The 21,407-nt window shown below is 52.7% G+C and overlaps 1 protein-coding gene across 1 annotated transcript in view; it reads left to right on the forward strand.

Annotated features, from left to right (window-relative positions):
- Positions 1–6,247: 6,247 nt before the first annotated feature.
- The window catches only part of NTF3 (neurotrophin 3), a gene marked incomplete at both ends in the record, with an annotated part of 66,899 nt that continues 51,739 nt past the window's right edge, over positions 6,248–21,407 (forward strand). Inside the window, one exon of the mRNA XM_082849937.1 lies at positions 6,248–6,286. Within this exon, the coding sequence (XP_082706063.1) occupies positions 6,248–6,286 (39 nt within the window). The remainder of the gene's footprint in view (positions 6,287–21,407) is intronic.

The following is a 21,407-nucleotide window of genomic DNA, read 5'->3' on the forward strand; positions in this document are numbered from 1 at the left end:
AAACCCTACAGGTTGGCACGATTATTATCTCCACTTAACAGATCTTTTACAAATGAGGAGTAGGAAGGGATAAGTAACTTGCCTAAGATCACACAGGAGCTCAGACATGAACCAGGTTTTCTGTCTCCTTGTCTAGTTCCAGGACATGTGATATACATATATCTATAACATATGAATATATGCTGGTACAGGTACATGCACGTATATGTACATATATATACACACACACACATACACACCCACAGTGCTTAAAAAAGTACCTGGGGGCTTCCCTGGTGGCGCAGTTGTTGAGAGTCCGCCTGCCGATGCAGGGGACGCGGGTTCGTGCGCCAGTCCGGGAAGATCCCACATGCCGTGGAGCGGCTGGGCCCGTGAGCCATGGCTGCTGAGCCTGTGCGTCCGGAGCCTGTGCTCCGCAACGGGAGAGGCCGCAGCAGTGAGAGGCCCGCGTACTGCAAAAAAAAAAAAGTACCTGGTATATAATGCTAATATTATTAACAGTACCTGGTACCCATTAAGCACTCAATAACCTATTGTTAATAATAATAATAAGATGATGATGATGATGTTGATGACAATCTGTAAAGAAGGTTCCCACCTGCTACATTTCTCCCTGCGCTGGGAGTTTATTGGCTCTATGGGACCCCAGCTTGGGTATTCTTTGTGGCTGGAGCGTTCCTTGCATTCTGAATGGGGGCCTGAGGACAGCCTGCTCTCAGGGTGGGAACAGGGGCAGACCTTACGGTGAATGGACTGGTAAATATAGCAAAGCATCGGATGCGTGCCTGCAGGGGTGTGTCTGTATATACTTGTGTGTGTTGACGAGAGAAGTGGTTTGTAAGCTTATTTTAACTCGAACTCGGCTTTCCTTGGCCCCCAAGAACTGCTAACATCCCTTCTGAGTGTTTCGTGGGAAGTCTGGGCACAAGGTCTTTAAAGGAAGGGGCTCAGTGATTAGTTCCCTGTCCTTGGTTTTGTAGACTGCTGGAGAGAAGAATGTTTTCAAGGAGACGTGGACAGCAGGATGAACCTTCCTTTCCCCCCACCCCATCCTGCACATTTTGAGCCTGTCCTTTCGGTGGTGAATGAGGATTGGCCTTGGGGGTGGGAAAATGGATGAGGTGACCTTTGCTGGGTCACCCAGCCTGGAATTCTGAGGAGAGACATACAGGAAGAGAGCACTCATAGGACATTTTATTGTATGTCGCTGTCATACTCATGGCTGGTCCGGACGGGGCTCCTAATTAGGAGTAAGGAGACCTGGGTTCCTGCCCTACTTAGCCTTAAATCCTTGGGAAAGCTGTACCTTTGGATTGCTATAGATTTGCCTCCTAGACTTTCCCCGCCCCTGACTACCCAGTAAGCATAGTAAACGAAGGGTGTGGCCAGAAGACTTGTCTAATTCCTAATCCCATTCCAGTCCCCAGCCAGAGGTATATCTCCAAATGACTTCAACACCCAGTGGAAGGGATCGTGTGACGGAAAGGGCTCTGGTTTTCTAGTCGTCTTTCTAGACAAGAACCTGTATTTTGTGCCCTTTGGTCAGCAAGCCACGGAAAGTGCAAAAAGCAAGCTTCACTCTACGCTGTAGTAATGGGCAGGAACACTGCAGCCACAGGAATCAGCAACTTGCCGAGCTTTGCACAGAGGAGTCACCTGGTTGTGGCTTGGAACCAGCCGGAGTCTCACCGTCACTCGAATTACTGAAGGTGGAGGAGAGCAGATAATACAAAACTTCCACTGTACCCCAGTCAGTGTGTTTTTTTAATTTTCTTATTTCTATTCCCCATTATACAAGAAAGTGAGGCCAAGTCCCTCGCATACACGGTAAAACCAAGGAGCTGAAAAGTTCAGTGAATTCCCTGAGCTCACAAAGTCAGTGACAGTGTTGCTCTCTCTCTGTTGTTCCTGGATTCCCTGGATTGGATGTCTTTCAGGATGAACCAACATTCTTTCAGCAGAAATGGAAACCTAAGCTCCTCCTACAACCTTCCATGTCCTCCTAAGCATTCATGGGATCTTTAGCATCCAGAGCCTTCCCCAGATGAAGCAGCAGTGAAAAGACCACCAGGCTGGAGGTTTGGAAATCGGACGTGGACCCTGTGCATTCAACCCGTGGACCCCAGCCTTCCCCTGAGGCTCACAGCCCTGCTCCAAGGGGCTCAGAGTCTATACTGTCACCTATGCATCTCCATCTCTTGAAACATCCACATTGACCCTGGTTTTCACTTCCAGCATTTGGTGATGTCTAAATACCCCTTGGAGGGCTCAAGAAACAGCTGGCTGGTGAGTGGGCATAGCTCAGCAGATGCACAGTTACTCTCAGAATCTGTAACTCTGTACCTGGACCAGAAGATGCTGGCTCACATAATGAGGGGATAGTCTAGCGAGTATTTTATTGTCTGAAGATGGAATTAATGGCAGTGCCACAGCTATGTCAAACCCAGCTAATAAAACCTCATGAGTTCTTACCCATGAAATATTTTGTTTATGTCACATGGGTCTAATCGAAGGGTTTTTTTTCTCTTTCTTCACTTCCCCGCCCCCGCCCCCTTCCCTGCCCCCTTTGTCTCCTGAGGCCTATGCCCTCTGGAAGTGCATTAGTTACCTAGGAAACCTTCGTGTCAATTTTTTTTATGCATGGAGTTTGGTGCAACATAAAGCTAATTTATAGGGTGGTGAGGGATTCATGTCATGACTGGTGAAATAGACTTTATTATGATTTCTATATCCACCTGTGTGGTAGGAATCCCTACCTTCCCTCTATTATTCTGGGTAATTTTTTGAAGCATAATTATGAATCTGCGTGCTACTTCACAAAATGAGTTGATCAATTATTGTTCAGTGTAACTCATTATATTGTTCAGTGTGAGCTCTAGAACATAATTAGCAAGAACAACAAACCGAGAACACACTAGGCAAGCTGTTGAGAGTTAAAGGACACTGTGGAATTTCCTTTAAAATGAGGTGATTCTGTTTTAGAGGCAAAGAATGAAAAGATGAGATTTTTAAATTCTTCAGCTATGTCTTCCATGCTCATTGAGGTCCATATTAAGAAGCTATTAAAATTCTAAATATGTCCGCTACTTCGTTCTGCTGATTTCTTTCTGTCTTCGTACAAAGGGGAGAATATATACCCATGGAGTTACATTAACGAAATGTTTAAAGACAGCTTACGAAAAACAGGACAGTCTTTCTGAAGACTGTCACCAGTGGGGTGGCAGGATTTCAGTGCAAGCACCGTTAGATTGGGAGTTGGGGCTTACATAGTACCAGGCACTGTGCTGAGTGTTTTAACTAAATAAGTTCATTTGATCCTCATAACACTCCAGTGAGGCTGGCACTGAGACGCTCAGCACCTGCCCAAAGACACACAGCTGTGAAGTGAAGAAGGACGCACGAAACCTGGGTTTGGATGCGTCCAAAATCCCCTCTTCCGATGAGTCGTAGCTCCTGATCTGTCACCAGGCTTTTTCTATTTCCCTGGGGAGAGTCATTGTCAGGTTGGAGCCTCAGTTTCCTCAACTATTCAATGCGGGGTGAGGACACACAGAGGCTCAGCGAACATGACCTCTGGGACCCCTGCTCCGCCAGACCCAGTGCTGGTAACAGCAAAGCCGCACTCTCTCGAGATAGAAATTTTAGGGAAGACCTGGGCACACGGCTTCTGTGGACAGCTGCACCTACTTTGCAAAAAACAGTAACGCCTCACACAGGACTCTTCAGGGCCTTTGGGCAGGGTGGCTAATGGGCGTGATGTTCACATGGGTGTGATGTTAATAACGCTGTGGTTAGGACCTGTGCAGTAATGGTTGGGCAGCGGGGAATCTTTTTTTTTTTTTTTTTTTTGCGGTAAGCGGGCCTCTCACTGTTGTGGCCTCTTCCGTTGCGGAGCACAGGCTCCGGACGCGCAGGCTCAGCGGCCACGGCTCACAGGCCCAGCCGCTCCGCGGCATGTGGGTTCCTCCCGGACCAGGGCACGAACCTGTGTCCCCTGCATCGGCAGGCGGACTCTCGACCACTGCGCCACCAGGGAAGCCCACGGGGAATCTTTTGAGTGCCAGGAGCCAAGGGAGTGCACGGTCTTCCCTGACCCTTAGATTCCCAGTCCCTGTGCAAGCACCTTTTGCATTCACTTAATTGTTCACAAACAGAGACTTTCAGGCTCCCTTGGCAAAGCAGTCTGAGTGAGTCGGGGTGGGGAGGGACAGGGTAGGGCCCAAGAAAGGAGTCACGGGCATCCTGCCAAATTCTCCGCAGTGCCCTCCAGCCGCAGACCATACAACCTGCAAATATTTGAGGATCAGATGAGGTGCGGAGGAGGGATCTCCAAGGCAGGACGAAAAACAAGCAAACAAAACAAAACAAAACAAAAAACAATGAGAGAAGACAAATGTTCAAGGCTGGCTAGCTGATCATGGGGAAAATCACCCTGCTTGTCTTTGCCACGAGGGGTCACAGAGGAAAGGGTCCTTGGAGGCCACTCAGCCCAATTCTCTTATTTCCTGGGTCAACATGTCACAGTGAATTAACCACAGGCAGCTAGAGCACAAGACCACACGCTGGGCATCCCACCCCCCCAACACACAGTCCGCTTAACTCAAACATCAAGGCCATAAGCGCTGCTTTTTACAGGGGAAAGGCACACTTCAGGCCAACGTTTTCATTCTGTTTCTATTCAGTGTTTCAACCACAGAGTGGTGCTGTTGCAAAAGAGAAGAGTGGGCAGGAGGCTGGCTCTAGAAATTTGCTTTAGGAGAGAGTTTTAAAACGACCTCCAAACACCAGATCCAGTCCCCACTCTCACAAACCGCTTTCAGGAGGAGGGCCTGACACCCAGATGCAGCCAGGAGAAAAAGAAAGTTCAGCAACCTAAAAATACAGTCAACAGATGGACAGCCAAGGCCCAGGCTGCGACCACAGGCTCAACTTGGAGAAAGGGATCCAAAAAGACCTAGTTCTGGATGGACTGCCCTGGACCCAGCACCGCCTTTGGGGCACGAACTCCCCAGCCTACTTCCTAGCTCTGTTTTTTGCTTTAGCTGTCTGCAACACTCAGATCTGTCTCTATTTCGAAAAATGGATTTGCTTAGAAGTCACAATGCTCCGCAGTTCTAAAACGATTCCATATCATATGCAATAATCTTTTACTCTATCTTTTAAAAAAATACACCTTTCTACTCCTTTTTCTGGCCACCCTATTTCTCCATCACCTGGTCACTCTCTTGGAAGCCAGAGGGAGGACCTGGATATCAGTCTTTAGAGGGGGGGAAGAGGACACTTAGCTCTGAACTAGAAAGGATAGCAGTAAGGAAAAGGCAGTTTGCCTGCTCCAGGAAGATTGTTTGAAAAGGGCCTTCCACAAAGGAAGTGGCTCTCCATTTGGGAAAAAGTGAGCAAAGGGCATCTTTCGGCCTCTGCCAGTTCTCTCCTCTTCCTCTCTCCTCCCTCAGCCCCTTCCTCCCTTCCCTCCCCCTCCCCCACAAGGCACCACGCATATTTGGCAAGATTAAGGTGTCACCTCTCATATTACAAGGCGTGTTGATTGCACGCAAAGACAGACCCACCAGCTCAGGACAAAACCCCCTCGAGTTGGGAAAGGCACAAACTTTTCCTGGGGTCGCCTAGGTCCTGGCAAAACGAGACAGACAGTCAGCGCCTGGCATCTGCAGAACAAATCGGTCTTAAACTCCACGCTGCCTCGTCTTTTTTTTTTTTTTTCTTCTGACTTTTTTCACATTTAAGTTTGCCCCTCTCCCTTCCCCGCCTCCCTCCATCCTGCTGGTGACCGAAAAGCTGCAGACAGATCAGCCGGGACAGGTTTTTAACCCATTCCTCGCTGCAGCGGGAGCCAACCCCCTCTTTCCTTGCAGTCTTTGGGTTACCGGAGGACCTGGAGCTCCAGAGAAGAGCCCCTAGAACGTGGCCAGTGGGCCTGAATCCCGCCTTTGACTGCGCGGCAGCGGGGGTGGGGTGGGGGGATTGGGGCGCAAGTGCGGGCAGTGGGGGAGGGCAGGGGGGCGGGCCAGAGCAGAGCGAGAAAACCGGGACCCAGCAGAGCACGCCCAATCCAGACCTTCATGGTGCCGTGCTCCGGGTGGAGGGGACATCTCCGCAGCCTAATCTGGCCCGGAGGAGGACCTGAACCTTTTGGCGCGAGGGCAGCACGGAAGGAGGACCCTACTCTCCCCAGGGACCACGGGAGGTGCCGCCCCTGGGCCTCAGTAGGCGCTTCTGGCCGTTTTCCATGTGGCAATCTCCAGCAGCCAGGATAATGATGAGGCAGGTACAATCTACCTAGTACGCAGCCCCCAGCCTCCCCATCCCTTCCCACCTCCCCTCGGACCGGCAGCCTCCTCTCTGCGTCGGGTTCGGCCTGATCGGGTAGGTGCGGTGCCCTTATTTCTTGGTGTTTGACTAAATTCTCAAACAATTCTCAAACAAGCCAAAGGAATTTGGATGTTTTTGTACTTGGACGCCACCAACTGAACTGCTTATTAGACGCCCGGAACGGCAGGGCCGCGGGGAGAAGCGATACCTACTCACTCCCCTCCCCCAAGCGCGCGCAAGTCCAAAGGTCCTGGAAAGAGATGGGGTTAGGGGTGACTGAGGTGGCAGCGAGGAAGAAGTGGGGGGGGGAGGGGGATCGGAGATGAGATCCCCCCACGCCACGACCCGGGGAGCGGGTAGGAGGAGGACAGGAGGGCAAAACTCCGTTCCGAGGCTCCGGATTTCTCATTGACCCCTCAGTGACATTCCCCCCCCCCCCCCACTTCTCTCGACGGCAAATGGGCTAAAGCAAAATGCATTAACTAGGGTAAATTTAGAGAGACCGAGCTCGCCACAAGTGGGGTCTAATGGGCGGCCAAAGTTATGTCGAAATAAGATATCTTGCCCCCTGCACTCCCCCGTCCTTTCCTCGAATAATCTAAGGGTGGGGAAGTGGGCGTCACTCCTTTCGGAGCGCTTAGAAAGGTTGGTCTGTCGCTTGCCTTTCTGCTTCCCGCGCTGTCCCCGCATGCAGACTGGTGGGTGCTGGGCGGGAGCTCGGCTGCAGGGCCCGACCCTCATTTGGAAGGAAGGGGCTTAGGAGAAGTAGAAGGCTGCGCGGGGTGGGAGGCTCCGATTCATCACCCTCCTCTCCCTTCCAGCTCACACACAAGCGCGCACACACACCCGCCCTCCCCCACCCCGACCCGTGCCCCCCCCCCCCCCGCCGACCCCATACCTCTCTGGCTTGATCCGCCTGGACCGCCTGCAGCGCCTTGGGTGCTGGTCCCGGAGCAGCGGGCAGCCTGGGAACGGTGTCCCGGGGCGTGCTCCGGTGGTGGGGAGAGGGAAGGACGGACGGGTGCTCTTGGGAGCGGCGGGTGGGGAGAGATCTGGAGCTGAAAGGGTCGAAGGTTCGGAGGAGTTTGCACATTCGACCCAAGCCTCCCGAGGCAAGGGGCAAGAAAGGCCCTTCTTCTTTGTAAAGAAAAACCTTAAATGAAAAGCAAAAAGAAGATCAGAAAGATTTTTCAAGGAGAAGAACAAATAAGACAGACTAAAGGCATGAATGTGTAAAGCGCAGTGAAAAGTTAAACATTTCGTTTTTTCTTGGAGATGGAAAAATCAGAGATGGAGGGGCAAACTGAAGCATACTACCAACTTGGAGGTTGGGGATATTTTTATTTAAGAAAGGACAGGGGAAATGACCCGGTGCCCCCAGTGGCCCCCGGCCCCAGCCGGAGGGGCGCTGGGGCGCAGGCTTGAGCGGCCGGCCGGGCGCGGGGGCGGGCGGCGCGGCGCCGAAGGGGTTAAGGCGCTGAGCGCGGAGCCATCTGGCCGGGTTGGCTGGTTATAACCGCGCAGATTCTGTTCACGGGACTCAGAGTCGAACGCTCCTCTCCCCACCGTAGCAGCTCCGCGCGAGGCCCCCGAGACAGCCCGGCGCAACTTCTTTCTTCCCTCTCCTTTCTCCTTCTCTTTTTGTCCCCTGCTGGGGGCTGGCGGCGGCGGCGGGGTGGGAGAGACTTTGAATGACCGAGCTCGCGTCCACCTTTCTCTTCATGTCGACGTCCCTGGAAACAGTCACACGGATGCCATGGTCACTTCTGCCACGGTAAGCGGAGGCGGGCACGCTGGGCGGGCAGGTTCGGGGCCGGGGACCTGCGCGCAGCCCGGTCCGCACCCCGCCCTCACCCCATGGCGCCGCGCTCCCGCACTCTTCCCCCGCTCTTGCCTTCCCGAAGTTTGCGCCCGGATCTGCCCAGGCCGAGGTGCGATCACAGCCACCCGCCCGCCCCCGCGAACGGACACTCCTCCCCACCTCCTCCCTCCCGTGCCTCGGCTGCTGGAGAAACCGCCCAATATCTGGGAAAGTGATCAGGTTTAAGGGACCGGGATTGGAAATGGGTGGGGGGGGCGGCGCGGAGGCGAGGGGAAAGGAGGACGACGGAAGGGCAGGAAAGGGCTTCGGGAAAACCGCCGGCCCCTCACCAACGCAGCCGTCTACTCCCGCAGAGAAGGCTCCTCGCGCATCCCGTAACAAAAGGGGGTGGCAGTCGTATCCGGGGCGGCGGGGAGGCGAGGGTGCCGCCGTCGTTTCCCGCACGCGCCCCCCGCGCCCCGCTCGCCACCTCGCCAAGCTCTCCGCTCTCCTCCCCCTCCCGGGCCGGGCGGGAGCTGCGGGGGGAGGGGACGCAGAGCTCCGGCCCCCGCGGAGAGTCGCTTCCCAGTTTCGGGAGTTGAGACTCCGTGCGTGGAGTGGCTACCTGCTGGAGTCCCCCTGCCTCCGCTCAAAGCTTTCTCGGAAGCAGCCCCGCACCCCGGGCTCATCCTGGCCGGCGGCCACCCCACCCTGGGTCTCTGCGCAGATGCTGGAGCCGTGCGCGCGGCCCGCGCGTCTGGGTCGCCGCCGGGAGCGGCGGACACGGGGGCCGAGCGGTCCCTGGGGAGCTCCTCGCGGTTCCTCCGGGCCAGCTCTAGGAATCGGAGGTACCGGGAGGCTGGGAGGCCCGGGGCCCGGCGTAGCTAGGTCGGACTTCAGAGGACCCCCAAGGACCCAATTTCTCCGTGGCCCCTGAGCTAGAGCTCGGGGTCGTAGACACACTGCCAAGGGAATTTGGAACGCTTGGGAGTTGAAGGTTCGGGAAAGGCGGGCCTGGGGTGGGGGAGGGGACTCTGCTTGTGGCTTTCGGGCGCGAGTGGGTGCGCGGCGAGGAGACGCTGCTTCTTTGGGGGACTTCGGCTGCTGCGTTCCTCAAAGGTACAGCACTGAGACCCCCGAGCCGCACCGGGTGAGGGCTGCTGACTAGTAAGGATCCGTCTCGTTGGATCCGTGGCCGGGGGCTTCCAGGTGGAGGAAACACCGAACTAGACAGCCTGGTCTCGACCTCTGGCGGCGGGCGGCACGTTCAGAGTCTCAGTGCAGGCAGCTGCCTGGACGCAGCCCTAGCGCTGAGCTCGGAGCTGGAGAGCTGGCGACTACACGTCTTGGACTTGTTTATGTGCGCCGAGGAGCAGGGGGCGGGAGCTTGGGGGGGGCGGGCTAAAAGGGGGTGGGTGTCACCCCGGGACCCTAGTCGCTTAAGGACTGTGCTGGGCAAGTGCTCTTTAATGAGGAGATGTCCTCTCCCGCTCTGCAGAACAGAGAGCCAGGGACACATCTAAACCCTCTGCCCCCAATGTCAGGATGGAGAAAGTTGGAACGGGAAGGAACTCTGCAATCGGTTCTGTTTTCCCGGCACTGAGAAGTTCTCCCATGTCCTCAGCCTGCCCCCCTCCCGCCCCCGACACAAAGAAGGTGGAGGGGTGGGATTCAGGGGATCAAATCCAACCGCTTCTGCCTTGGGCTCAAACGCTCAGACCTGGGTTTGGCGTTGGGAGAGGAGGAGATGAAAAGAAACCAAGCTCTGAACGGTGTTGGGGGAGAGTAGGAAGTCTGCGGGGTTGCAGGAAGGAGCGTGTAGGGCTCTGTGCTGGTGTGGACTGTTTTGTAGCTGGAAGTGGAGGCTGTGGCTCTGTGTGAACGGGTCTGCCGGCCTATGGAGGGCGATCAGGACCCCTGGGCGCTCTGTTTGGTCAGGGAAAGAGGTTTTTTGGAAAGTGTCTGCATGAGGGTGTGCAAGGGGGACGGCCAGAGTGCGGGAGCGCCCCCTGCTCTGTGGGCAGGTGGAGGTGTGTGTCTCTGAGGCTCTCTAGCACGGGCAGCAGGTGAGAGCATGTGGGAACAGAGGTGTAGCTGATGAGAAATCTGTGCCCGCGAAGGGTGTCGGAGCGGGAGAGGTACGGTGTGTTGCAGCAGATGGCTTGTGCGCGCCTGCACAGACACACGGAGTGGGTGTGGCATGGGAGGGCGCCCGTGTGGGGGACGTGTGTGGAAGGTTAGCCTAGGCGCCTGCGGATTACCGAAGGGATGGGGAGGGGAGATTATCTGCAAAGAGCAGAGTGTGAACTTTATGAGTGAGTGCTAGGAAATTTGGCCAGGAGGGCATTGGGGTACGTGGGGAACAGAAAAGTGTGGGCTTAGACGCATTACGGAGAGATGGGGCATCTGCAGAGAAGGATACTGTGGTGGTTTTTGCCTTACCCCCCCCCCCCGCCGCCCCACCCCGGCACTTCACCAGAGGGGAGGGAATTGGAGAAGGCTTAGGATGAGGGATGTACATTTAAGGGGAAAAGTCCTCTGTGTGTTGGTACCGGCTGGGGATGTGTGTGAGTGAGATCTGAGTGAGTGGAGAATGTGTTTTGCATGCCGAGTGGCAGGGATGCGTATAGTATTATATTGTATAATGGGTTTCTTATTTAAGAAATAAGAACTGGAATGCCCACTGGACGCTCAGCCCATTGCTGAGTACTGGGGCGTGGCATGGTGCCCTGGAACAATTTCTTCCCAGGGCTCAGCGGACTGCCGCAGTTTTGCCAGGAGAAACGAGGAGAGCTCGGTGCTAGTCGAGGTTTTTTCAAGAACTATAATTCAGTTTCTAGAGATGTTTATGGATCTCGGAGGCCAAAGGGAAGCTGATTTGAAATGTACCTGTGGTTTTGTAAAAAGGGCGCAGAAAGATAGGGGTGATGGGTAGTTTTGTGTGTTGGGAAGGGAGCTGCGGGCTTTTACTGTTTCTTGTAGGGGGTGTGGGCTGGGAATGGGGGGTGCAGCAAGCCGGGTCAGAATGCAGGTGCGCGTACACTGGAGGTTTGAGTTTCTGAGAGCATGGCAGGGACACGGCTTCATACATGGAGCTGGAGAAGGGGCGAGGCAGTGATCAGGAAGATGCCAGGAAGATGCAGGTTGGGAGTGTTTGTTAATCCTTGATGACTTCTGGGCTGTGAGTTTAAAGCTAACGTGTGTGTGCGCGTGCGTGTATGCATGCACACACGCCGTGGGTCTGGAGTGAAGTGACTGGGGGGAGGCTCGCTTGGAGGACTGCAAGGGTGTGTATGCTGTCTCTAGCTTGGAGGACAGGAAGTGGAATGTATGTTTTTGCAGGAATTCTTTGTGGCCGAGGAAGGATGAAAATCATCTTGGATGCTTAGATGTGTATCAAAGTTTAAAAGGTACAGATAAAAGAAGGGTTGCAGGTTTATTAGGAAGCATTTGGGGAGGGAGGGGCATGTGATGTTGGTTGGGTTCATACCAGCAAGAGCTGGGGAGGTAACTGGGACAGAGCAGGGGGAGGGGTATACTTTGGCCACACACACCTGCTGACCAGGAACCTCATTTAATAGGTCTGTTCGTGTGAGGGCATATGTTTGGGGGGAAGAAACCTCATCTGTCTGACCCATGACACTTTTGATTTCCTGAAATGATGGCTGTGCCATTTTGAGGTTCTGCCTTATTTGTAGGGGAAATTCATCTGTGTAAGAGTGTTGATAGAGGGTCTGACCCTCGGTCAGAGGATCTTGCGGCAGTATCTCAGAGGATGGCGTGGTGGAGATGGAAGGTTTCCCATTGGGAATGGCTCGGTTCTAGTCCAGTTCTGCCACTTTGGAGCAGGGTGACCTCAGGAAAATTTTTTAATCTCTCTGATCCTCCATTGTTTCTCTGTGTAAAATGGCGTTGTCTGCCGTGACTCAATGAGAAGGAAAATTCACTCTGCTTCCCTCCCCTTCAAAGCTTGGTGTGTCTAGGGGTACAAAGCTTTACTCGAAGGTGGCGCCGCGTTGAGCACAGGTGCTAGCATGGATGTGAACCGTTGTAGAAATGGGTCCCGGACCTCCTTCTCTTTACAGGGCAAGTTGGTAAAACAGTCTGGATGCCCGCTGAGTTTCTACTGCTCACCCATGGTGCAAACAGAACTTTCTAGAACTGCCTCAGTTTACTCACCCATAAAATGGAGGCAGCCAAGCCTGGATTACTGTTGATGGCAACCTGTTTTCCTAACAGGTCTTTGAACCATTCAGAAGAAAGGTGGTCCACAAATCAATATTAGTAACTGTCCGACGCGGACGTTTCCCTTTTCTGCAGGCCACAATGCCTAAAGAAATGTGATTTGAGGACAGAGAAAATAGTCATGTCTTCGGCGTGTTAGAATAAAAGAAGAGCAAAGTCCAGCCAACCCGGGTTACTACGAAGGTCTGTTTTTCTCTGGGCTACGCGTCCTTGGCAGGCAAGAGCCTGCCCGTGAGAAGAGGGCATGGGCTTTGGGTCTTTGCAGACACCCAATGCAGCAAGTGGGTGCAGCCGCTTCCCCAGAGACAAAAGTGGAGACCAAACAAAAAAGAGGGACCAGGAAACCCACCCAAGCCTCCGAGTCCTCCCAGAAGTCAGCACATGCTGTGAACTGCTGGCTCAGAGTCAGGCTCCCATCCATCCTTGAGTTCAGTGGCCATAAATAGTCAGGCGCTAAGCTATTTCCATGAGGCACTAAACCAATTCTGCTGCTTTTCTTGGCGAGATTGGGCCAATTAAGTTGATTGGAAGAGGTCACTGTTGATGGCTCTCACATTCCCCAGGCGGGACAGGCCAGCAGAGTTTAATTACATAACATTTCCCATCTCCGCCGCTCCCCTCCCAGACAGATCAGATGTGCAGGCCTCCCCCTCCATCCAGGACGGCGAATACAGCCGGCAGCCCCTGCTTCGGGCTTCTCCAGACTGTTTCCTGAGCAGTTCCAGTACTCCCACCCCAACTGTGAGGAATGTAAATCCAGTGCTGGCGGGAATGAGAGCGGGGAGTCGGGCCGACACAGAAGATCCTTCAAACCCCCCACCCTGCTTCCCAACCCCACCAGCTGCTCTTTAATGAGCCAGGCAGTTTCTGGTGGGGGGGATGCTGAACTCATGACCCTTGCTAGGGTTTTCCATTTAGTTTTCTTTAAAATTGAGTTTGTTGGAGAAGGACCAAATCTACCGGAGACCAGCCTAAGACCCGTGTGGTGCTGTTGATAAGCTCTGCGGATGTACTTTGTGCGTGGATAGGTGTGTGCAGAGAGAGAGGAGAGCAGGGCTGTGTGTGTGCTGGGGGACACAAGAGCACAGGAGGGGCCCTGGCTGGGCAGGAGGCATTCCTAGAGCTTGTGTTGTGGGCGGCAGGTATATGGGCACCTGGTTCAGACTGGACCGCCACCGTATTGTGTCTTGAGGAAGAGCCAGCCTGTGGAAGAAATTGGGAGCAGCTTTTTTTCAGACCATTTGTGTTTGGGGATGGAGGATGTGTGAGCTTTTAGGAAGTCGGAGGCCAGTGCAGATAGAACCTCATTCTTGCCTGAACAGATTTCTATTAAAATCAAGTCTGGGCAAAGGCAGCTTTTCAGGGGACTCGTTTTAGAACCTATGAAAGCACATGTAGAGGGACCAAGATCTTTAAAGTCTTCTCGTGTTGTTGATAGTTTTCCGTAAGTCAGCCTTTCCTTCTACCTAAAAATACCCAGGGGCTAAGTGTGCACGCACCTCTGGGCGGTGAGGATGCGTTGGCTGTTTCGTGTCCACATCTGTGCCATGGTCCTTCTCAAGCAGTCCTAACTGGGAACCACCGGGGGCTGTCTGTGGCTCTGGGCATCCCTGCAGGACTAACCTCTGCCTGTCCGTGTGGTTTCGCCGGAGAAGGATTTTGGCGTGAGCTTTGGTGCGGTCTGTTGTGACTGCTCACTTTTCAGCCGCATCTCCGGGAAAGACTTTGGTTGAGCCCCCAGGTCTTCTATAGATTTTGTTCAGTCAGAGATCTTTGAGCTTCTTTCTCGTTCAAGGCCAGAGCTGTAGGCGTACATGGCAGCTTACTGACCTCAAAAGATCCCAGGCCCAGGGCATCTTCAACAGCCTGGGGCAGCAGAAAGCCTGCTGACTTAGAGGTGGGGCATCAAGCTGGCCACTGAGTTCTGTCACTAATAGGTTGCTGTTGTGTGACCCTGGATGGTCTCTCCAGGCCCTGACGTACTACCCATCTGTAAATGAAGAACTTGAACTAGAGGATCTCAAAGTTCCATTCCAACTGCACCATCTGAGGATTCTCCAGTAGCCCCATCCTCCTACTCGCTCAGCGCTAATATGCTTTGCTTGGAGTGCATCTTGGCACACCCTCAATGAGCTCCTGTTTTTGTCTTTGGGGAATGGCTGAGTCAAAGGCAGAAAGGCATGCAAAGAATTTGCCATAGAGTTTTGTTTTTGGCCAAGAATACTCCTGAAGTTGGCTTCGCCTGCACAGTGTGTACAGAGCTCTAAGGGGTGGGGTTTGGCTTTCTGGTAGACCCGATGCTAGTCATCCAGCTTCCACATGAACGCCTATTAGTGTTTCTGACTAAGAGAAGGACCCCCCTTGAAGATGATTGATGAGGATGATAGTTAATATTTGAGTACTTACTGGGCGCCAGGCATTACTGTAAATATCACATGGTGGTATCCCAGTGCCCAAAATAATCTCTTTTGCAGGTGGGGAGACTGAGGTTATGTGAGGTTAAGGGGTATGTTTACGGGTACACAGCTAGATCTCGATGTGCTGCCATTCTAGCCTGAAGCCTGTGACCATCCCAAGTCCATCACCTGCCAATCAGGTTCTGTGTCTGCATTCTGTGATGTCATCCAGATGGGAGATTGCTTGATAGCCCTCTCCAAAGTCTGTCACCCCACAGGGTAACCTGCTCCACCGGAAGGTTCATTTTCACGTGCAAGACAAATGCTGAGGCTTTCTGGCCACCTGCTGGAAAGCATGTGTCAGATCTGTCTTAGCTCCCAACGCCCTCCCCCTTTACTTCCCGTCCTGTTGACAAGGGAATCTGCCCTTCCAGAATGGGGGTGTTGATTTAAGTCACAATTGCCTCCTTGTAAACTCTGTAAGATTGGAGCTGGACATCTGGTTTTGAGAGGTGGTGGGTCCCAGGGTTCTTGAGTTCTGTGGTGAGGGTTGCACAGAATCAAAGTAAAAGAGAATGGAGAATGTGAGGGCTCTTCAGAATTTGGAAAATGGCTTTCCTTGAAAGGCTAGGGAACTCCCTCCATGTATACAGGGGCCATGTATTTCTTGCTGAGAGGTTGAGGGCAGGAGTTGCTACCAAGGACTGGGGTCCCCAGGCTCTGTTTGATGCAGAGCAGAGCAGTTTTAGAGTCTTCCAGCCCTGGCACTTGTTAGCTGCGTGCCCTTCTGGGCGATACCAGAAGTAGGGAAGCCAGAGGTGTTCTCGGGTGCATGTTGCCACCATCTCTGAAGCGTGTGACTGAAGGCTCTTGTTTTTTCTCCCTCCACTGACTTTCCCGTCACCACTACCACACATACATCTTCAAAGCAATGAATGAGAATGACTTGGTTCTGTTGCTGGAAAGTATTTGCAATGTGCTGATAAATGGACAGCATTAACCTAATGCCTGTGAAATTGTGGGTGCTCAAAAGATATGTGTTTGCTTTGTTTAAAACAACATTCCACGTGTAGGGTGATGCTTTCCTTCTTTGTAAGAGGACATAGCCCTATTATTATCATTTTTTTTATGATAGACCGGTCTTGCCCTGCCCCCCCTCTGTTTTTAGGTCTGAGCCCCTGGCATTTAAAAATATCCTCCCCCTCTGGCTCCAAACCATCCCTCAGGGAATATAGTTCAAGATCTCAGTCTGGGATTATTTCCATTCTGTGTCTAGCAGATCTACTCCTGATGGATCATGGGGCACATCCATCCCCTGCTTCCACTGGGTCCAAGAGGGAAAGTGCAGCTCTGGAAATCACCTGTTTCCCAACATGTGCGTCCTGTAACTGGGAAGGAGCCCAGCTCTCCTGACACCCAGCGTTTGCTCCCCAAACTGCTCACCTCACCACTCTTTGCAAAGGACTCAAACTAGCTGTGCGACCTTGAGCAAAGCATTCTCCCTCCATGGGCCTCTGTTTCCTCTTCCGGAAAAAGAGGGAATGGGATTCACTGGAAAGTCAAAAGGACCCTGCCAGTTCACATATTCCATGGCTCTGCTGCTCCCTAAGCCTCACCGTGGCCCACGCCTGGCATTTCTGGGTATCCCTGCTCCTCTGGAGGACTTATGTGCAGAGATGCGGAGGGGTGGAGGAGGAAATGAAGTTACATGATGCCAGATAAGTTCTTGAACACATGGAGGAGTGCATGTTCATAAAGTGCTGAAGGAGCAAGCTTGCCAGATTGGTGGCAGGTCTCGGATTGGGAGTTGAAAGCACAGGGAAAGGTTTATGTGGGACAAAGTTCCCTTTGGGTAGCTGAATTTGGTGAGCGAAATCAGAAGGATCCTGAACTATGAACAGAGATACCAGGCTCCACCCCAAACTGTCCCAGAGCCTCACTGTGCAATTTGGGGAGTCTCTGCTCCATGGAGAGTGAAAGGCTCCTGGCTTAGATGATCCCCCGTCAGTGATTTCCTGACTCATCAGGAATTATGGGAATCGAGGGCTAGTAGAAAAGCCTGGATGGATGGATTGATAAGGGGCTTGAATGTAGAGGGAAACGTCCTCTGATTGCCAGAGGGTAGGAGTAGCAGAAATATACATCTGTTCTTGAATTTGAGATGGTCACGGAGGGCTTATTCTGTGTGTATATTGGGCTTAGAAAGCTCTCCCTTCTTCACCAGGGGTATTGAAAGCATCCTTCACATCTTTGCTTCACCATTACCTTCTCCTGGAAGCCTCTCTGCATCCTCCAGGGAGCCTGGGGCTCCCTCTCGGTATCCCTGTGTTACACCACCCGGTATTCTGTCTTCTCACTAGAAGACGGGCTCTGCAGAGAAAGGGACCTGGTCTTTTCATCTCTGTGTCCTCAACACCTTGATATGTGTTGGGTGAGTGAATGCACGACAGGTGAGTTATCAGGGAGTCCAGCGGTGAGAGGCTGGGCTCAGAGAAGTGATACTCCTTCCCAAGGGTCCAGAGACATACGTGTTCTCTGTGTCCCATTTCGGCCTGTCCCGAGGCTGATGTCATGAAGCTCACTGCCGGCCCACTAGGAAAGCCTGTTGTTGATCTCTTTAGAGACCCCCTTCTCCCCTGTGTCTTAGTCTGCCAGGTCCTTCTGCAAATGTGGGTTTTGGTCAGGGAAAATTGGGTGTCACTGCACATGAATTAGGGCCATCTATCTCTAGACATTCAGAAAACACATGTTTAAAGATTGTTCATTAAGCATCCTGTTGGTGCTGCCAAGTCTCAGGCCCTGTGCTCGATGCTGGAGAAGATGCAGAGATGAACGCTGAGCTCTGAGCTCCAGGGTCTAGGAGCCGGTGAGGGCAATGGGCCAGTTACATCATTGTGCTCTAGGGAGGGGCCGTGTGAGCACGGAAGTTCAAGCACAGGGTTCCTGGATGGAATGTTGTGTGTTGGTGTGAATAATGATGGGGAATCCTCTGGACCAGAAGCAGGCTGGAGGGTCCGTGAACTGCCTTCACTTTTTCTCATCCCTGAGTTCCCAAGGCCTGACCAAGCCTCTTGTGAAGGATGCTCAGAGCCCGTTGTGATGGGAGCCATTGGTTCTTCCCAGACAGAGTTTGGGGAAGGGGCATGATGTACAGGTGTTAGGTCTGGGCGGATGTGCAGGTGTGTGTGCTTTCCAGAAGTAGCCCTGCTCTTGGCTGTAGTCAGCCCAAAGGGGGGAGGTGCGTCTGCCCGAGGCTTTTAAGCGCTGCTTCTCCCCGCTGCCCTGTGTGTTGTGTCTGTGACCACTCCTGACACAGGGACAGACTGCCATCTACTGTCCACTCTTGTCCTCTATGAGTCCCTCCTGCTCAGTGAGCTCCTCGGCATTTTTTTCACATCCTGTTTTTAATGGGTCCAGATACCAGCAGAAAGAGAATAGACGTCAGGTCCTTGTTAAGTAACTTCGTTGGAATTTGGAAGGGGGCCTTTCAAAAACATAACACATCTGTTAGATGTTTTTCTCATCTGCTTAACGAAAGTGTTATTTGGAGGGGGCCTCGTGCCTCTCTTGACTCTTCTTAATTACCATGCTGGGTACCCGGGTACCGTGTAGAGTGTGAAGACCAAGAAGGCTAAGTCCCGTCTTCAAGAGCCTTGCAGTTGGAAGTCGGGACAGACCTGCAAGGAAATAGACCACAGGATGTGGCAAGATATGTTTGGTATGTGGCTCGTGAGTGGCAGGGACCCCAGAGGCTTTGGGGGTTTGGGGAAGGAGGAGTCCTTGTAGACAGAGTGATTGGGAAAGACAAGTATGGGCAGCTTGACTGGGTCTGCTTTTAGCAGCCCCAGGGTTTGGTGAGCACCTCCTAAAATCGCTGTGTGGTATCGTGGAACAGGCTCTGAGCTGGGAGTTCGGGGACCTAGAAGGTCCCTGTGACCCAGGGGGGCTGGTTTCAATGTCCTAGGGCCCACCCATCCCTGACCCGGCATCGCATCCCACATCTGCATGCAGAGGGAGGTGGTTCCTTGTTTCCATCTTGTCAAGGACCAGTAGAGCCGGAGTCCCTCTTGCATCCCCTGCAGGGAGGGCATCTCAAGGTGTGTCCTGTCCTGACAACCCCACACACAGTGGGAGGGAGGGAATGTCCCCAGAGTAACCTCAGGTGCTGTACAGCTATGAGGAGGTGTCTGCCTGCTGCTTCTCTCCGTATCTCCCCCGGACCTTCCTTCCCAAACACACCTGCATAGTGCTTGAGTCGAGGATAGTTTTTCCAAGAGGAACTGCATTAGTTTCCTAGTGTAGATTATAGCTCAGGTCTAGGATGCCTTCATGTTCGAATTCGTTCTACCATTGCTTTTGTGGAGCTTTTTAAAGAAGTATCTAAGACTTTTGATGACTGGGGATTAAAATGGGGGAAAGGTTGCTTTTCATAACTCACTCCCATTCTTTCTTTCTCTCTCTTTCTTAGCATTTAAATGATCATCAAGGAAACCTTCAGTGTATTTATTCCATGTACTTGTCTTATGGTGCATGTGTATGTGTGTGTTTGTGTGTGTGTGAGAGAGAGAGAGAGAGAGAAAGAGAGAGAGGGAGGGGAAAAGAGAGAGAGAGAGGAAGAAAGAGAGACAGCAAGAACAAGAGAGAAAGCTATTGTAGACTGTGGTCTATTAGCGAGTCTAGGAAATCAAGTTGAATTGGAGTTGGGTTACTGGTAGCGAGACCTCAGATTGTCACTCTAAACCTCTGACATTTCCCTTCTACTTTTTGGCTCTTGTACGAATCAGGAATGTCTCTTCCCAGTTCCCCTTCCGTGTTTACATCTCCTTTTGGGGCTGCTGTATTAAGTTACCGTCTGTCTGCAGAAAGTCTCCTGAATTCTTGGGGGCCTCTCAACAGAGGCACGGTCAAGGATGGAGCCATTAGAGAAGGTCTGATTTTCTACTATGAGGGGGAACTGAACCCTTTTACTAAAAGGGTTAGGGGTTGTTTATCATGTGTTTTCCTGTGGCACAGTGATGTCTGTGACTCCTGCCTAAAGAGAGAGAGCGAGCAGAGGCTGGGACAGAGATGGAAAGGGAAATTCTTCCAAGAGCAGCCAATGTGGAGGGAGAGACTCAGTTCCCAGCAGTTTCGTGGGAGGTTTTCTGATGGCCTGTGACGTGATTTGTAATCGTGGGTGAAAGTAGGAGGAGATGGGGGGAAGAGAGTTCCAGGTGAAGGTGCAGATGGAAAGAGGGTCCCAGGTGAGGGAAACCGGGGGCTAAAAGAACCGAAAGCCGCCCAGGTTGTGGTTCACGGGGAGCCGCGTGGGGTGATGTGTCCAGGGAGATGGGAGGAAGGAGGGCCCACACTGAGCCCCCTCCCAACCTCAAGGGCAGCAGGAGCCAGTGGAGGTGGCACAGGGGAGGATACAGTCAGTCTTTTGTTTTAAAAAAAGATCACTCTGGGGCTTCCCTGGTGGCGCAGTGGTTGAGAGTCCACCTGCTGATGCAGGGGACGCGGGTTCGTGCCCCGGTCCGGGAAGATCCCAAATGCCGCGGAGCGGCTGGGCCCGTGAGCCATGGCCGCTGAGCCTGCGCGTCCGGAGCCTGTGCTCCGCAACGGGAGAGGCCACGACAGTGAGAGGCCCACGTACCGCAAAAAAAAAGATCACCCTGGTTCAATATGGGAGGTGGCTTTTCTGAAATAGTTGTTCAATGGGAAAAAGACTGTTGGTTGGATGGATGGAAGAATGAATTAATGAGCGAATAAATGAATGAAATGCAGGGGGGACTTGATCAAGCCAGACTTGGACACTGGTTACTCTGACCAGTGCTGGCTCCAGGGGAGATGAAGGACAGGACGGGCTGGCGGGATAGGCGACAGGTCATGGATTAGCGTGGCTCTGGCTGTAGGGAAACAGGGACCAGCATAGCAACACTGCTGAGAGATCAGTTGGCCGTGGGAGGATCTCCCAACCTGTTTGCCTTTTCTATACATTTCCATCCAAACTTGATTTCATTCCGGATCAAAAATGAAAGTGGCTTTTGGAGTTGTACCCCAGAAAATTTAAAACTGTGATGGTGACTTTCTCCAGAGGGGGCTGCTTGCTTGCAGACCTTTTCATCGGCTCAAAGCGGGCTGTGGACAGATGGTGAGTTTTCTGAGGCACCTGGCGGGTCCCAGATTCTGGGCATCAGATCCATCTATTGATGATTCCTATGGATTGTGTGTGTGTGTGTGTGTGTTTGTGTGTGTGTGTGTATTTCAAAGTCTCCTGAAAATTACCAAATTCCACAGAACCTCTTTTGCTTGTAGTGGATCCCTATAGAGAGTCACTTGCAAGGTCACGTAGGTTAGCACAGATAAGAAGAGTGTGTGTGACAGTGACCTAGACAGACACCTGGCATGCCCTCCAGCGACTTGGCCTGGTAGAATGCAGGAATCCCCCTTGGTGGAGGCAAGGGAACCAAAGAGAACGTTCTGTGTCATCTCGAAGGTCTCTGCTCAACAAAGACCTCACTGTGGAACCCCCTTCTGCACTGTCCCTGCCCCTCTGTGGCTTTGCCATGGCATCTGTCCCATTCAGTGAGGTCCCCATAAACCCATCATAAGTTGAAAATATTGTTGGTCGAAAATGCATTGAATACACCTCA

Source organism: Leucopleurus acutus (assembly GCF_964270905.1).
Source record: "Leucopleurus acutus genome assembly, chromosome: 11".
Lineage (NCBI taxonomy): Eukaryota > Metazoa > Chordata > Mammalia > Artiodactyla > Delphinidae > Leucopleurus > Leucopleurus acutus.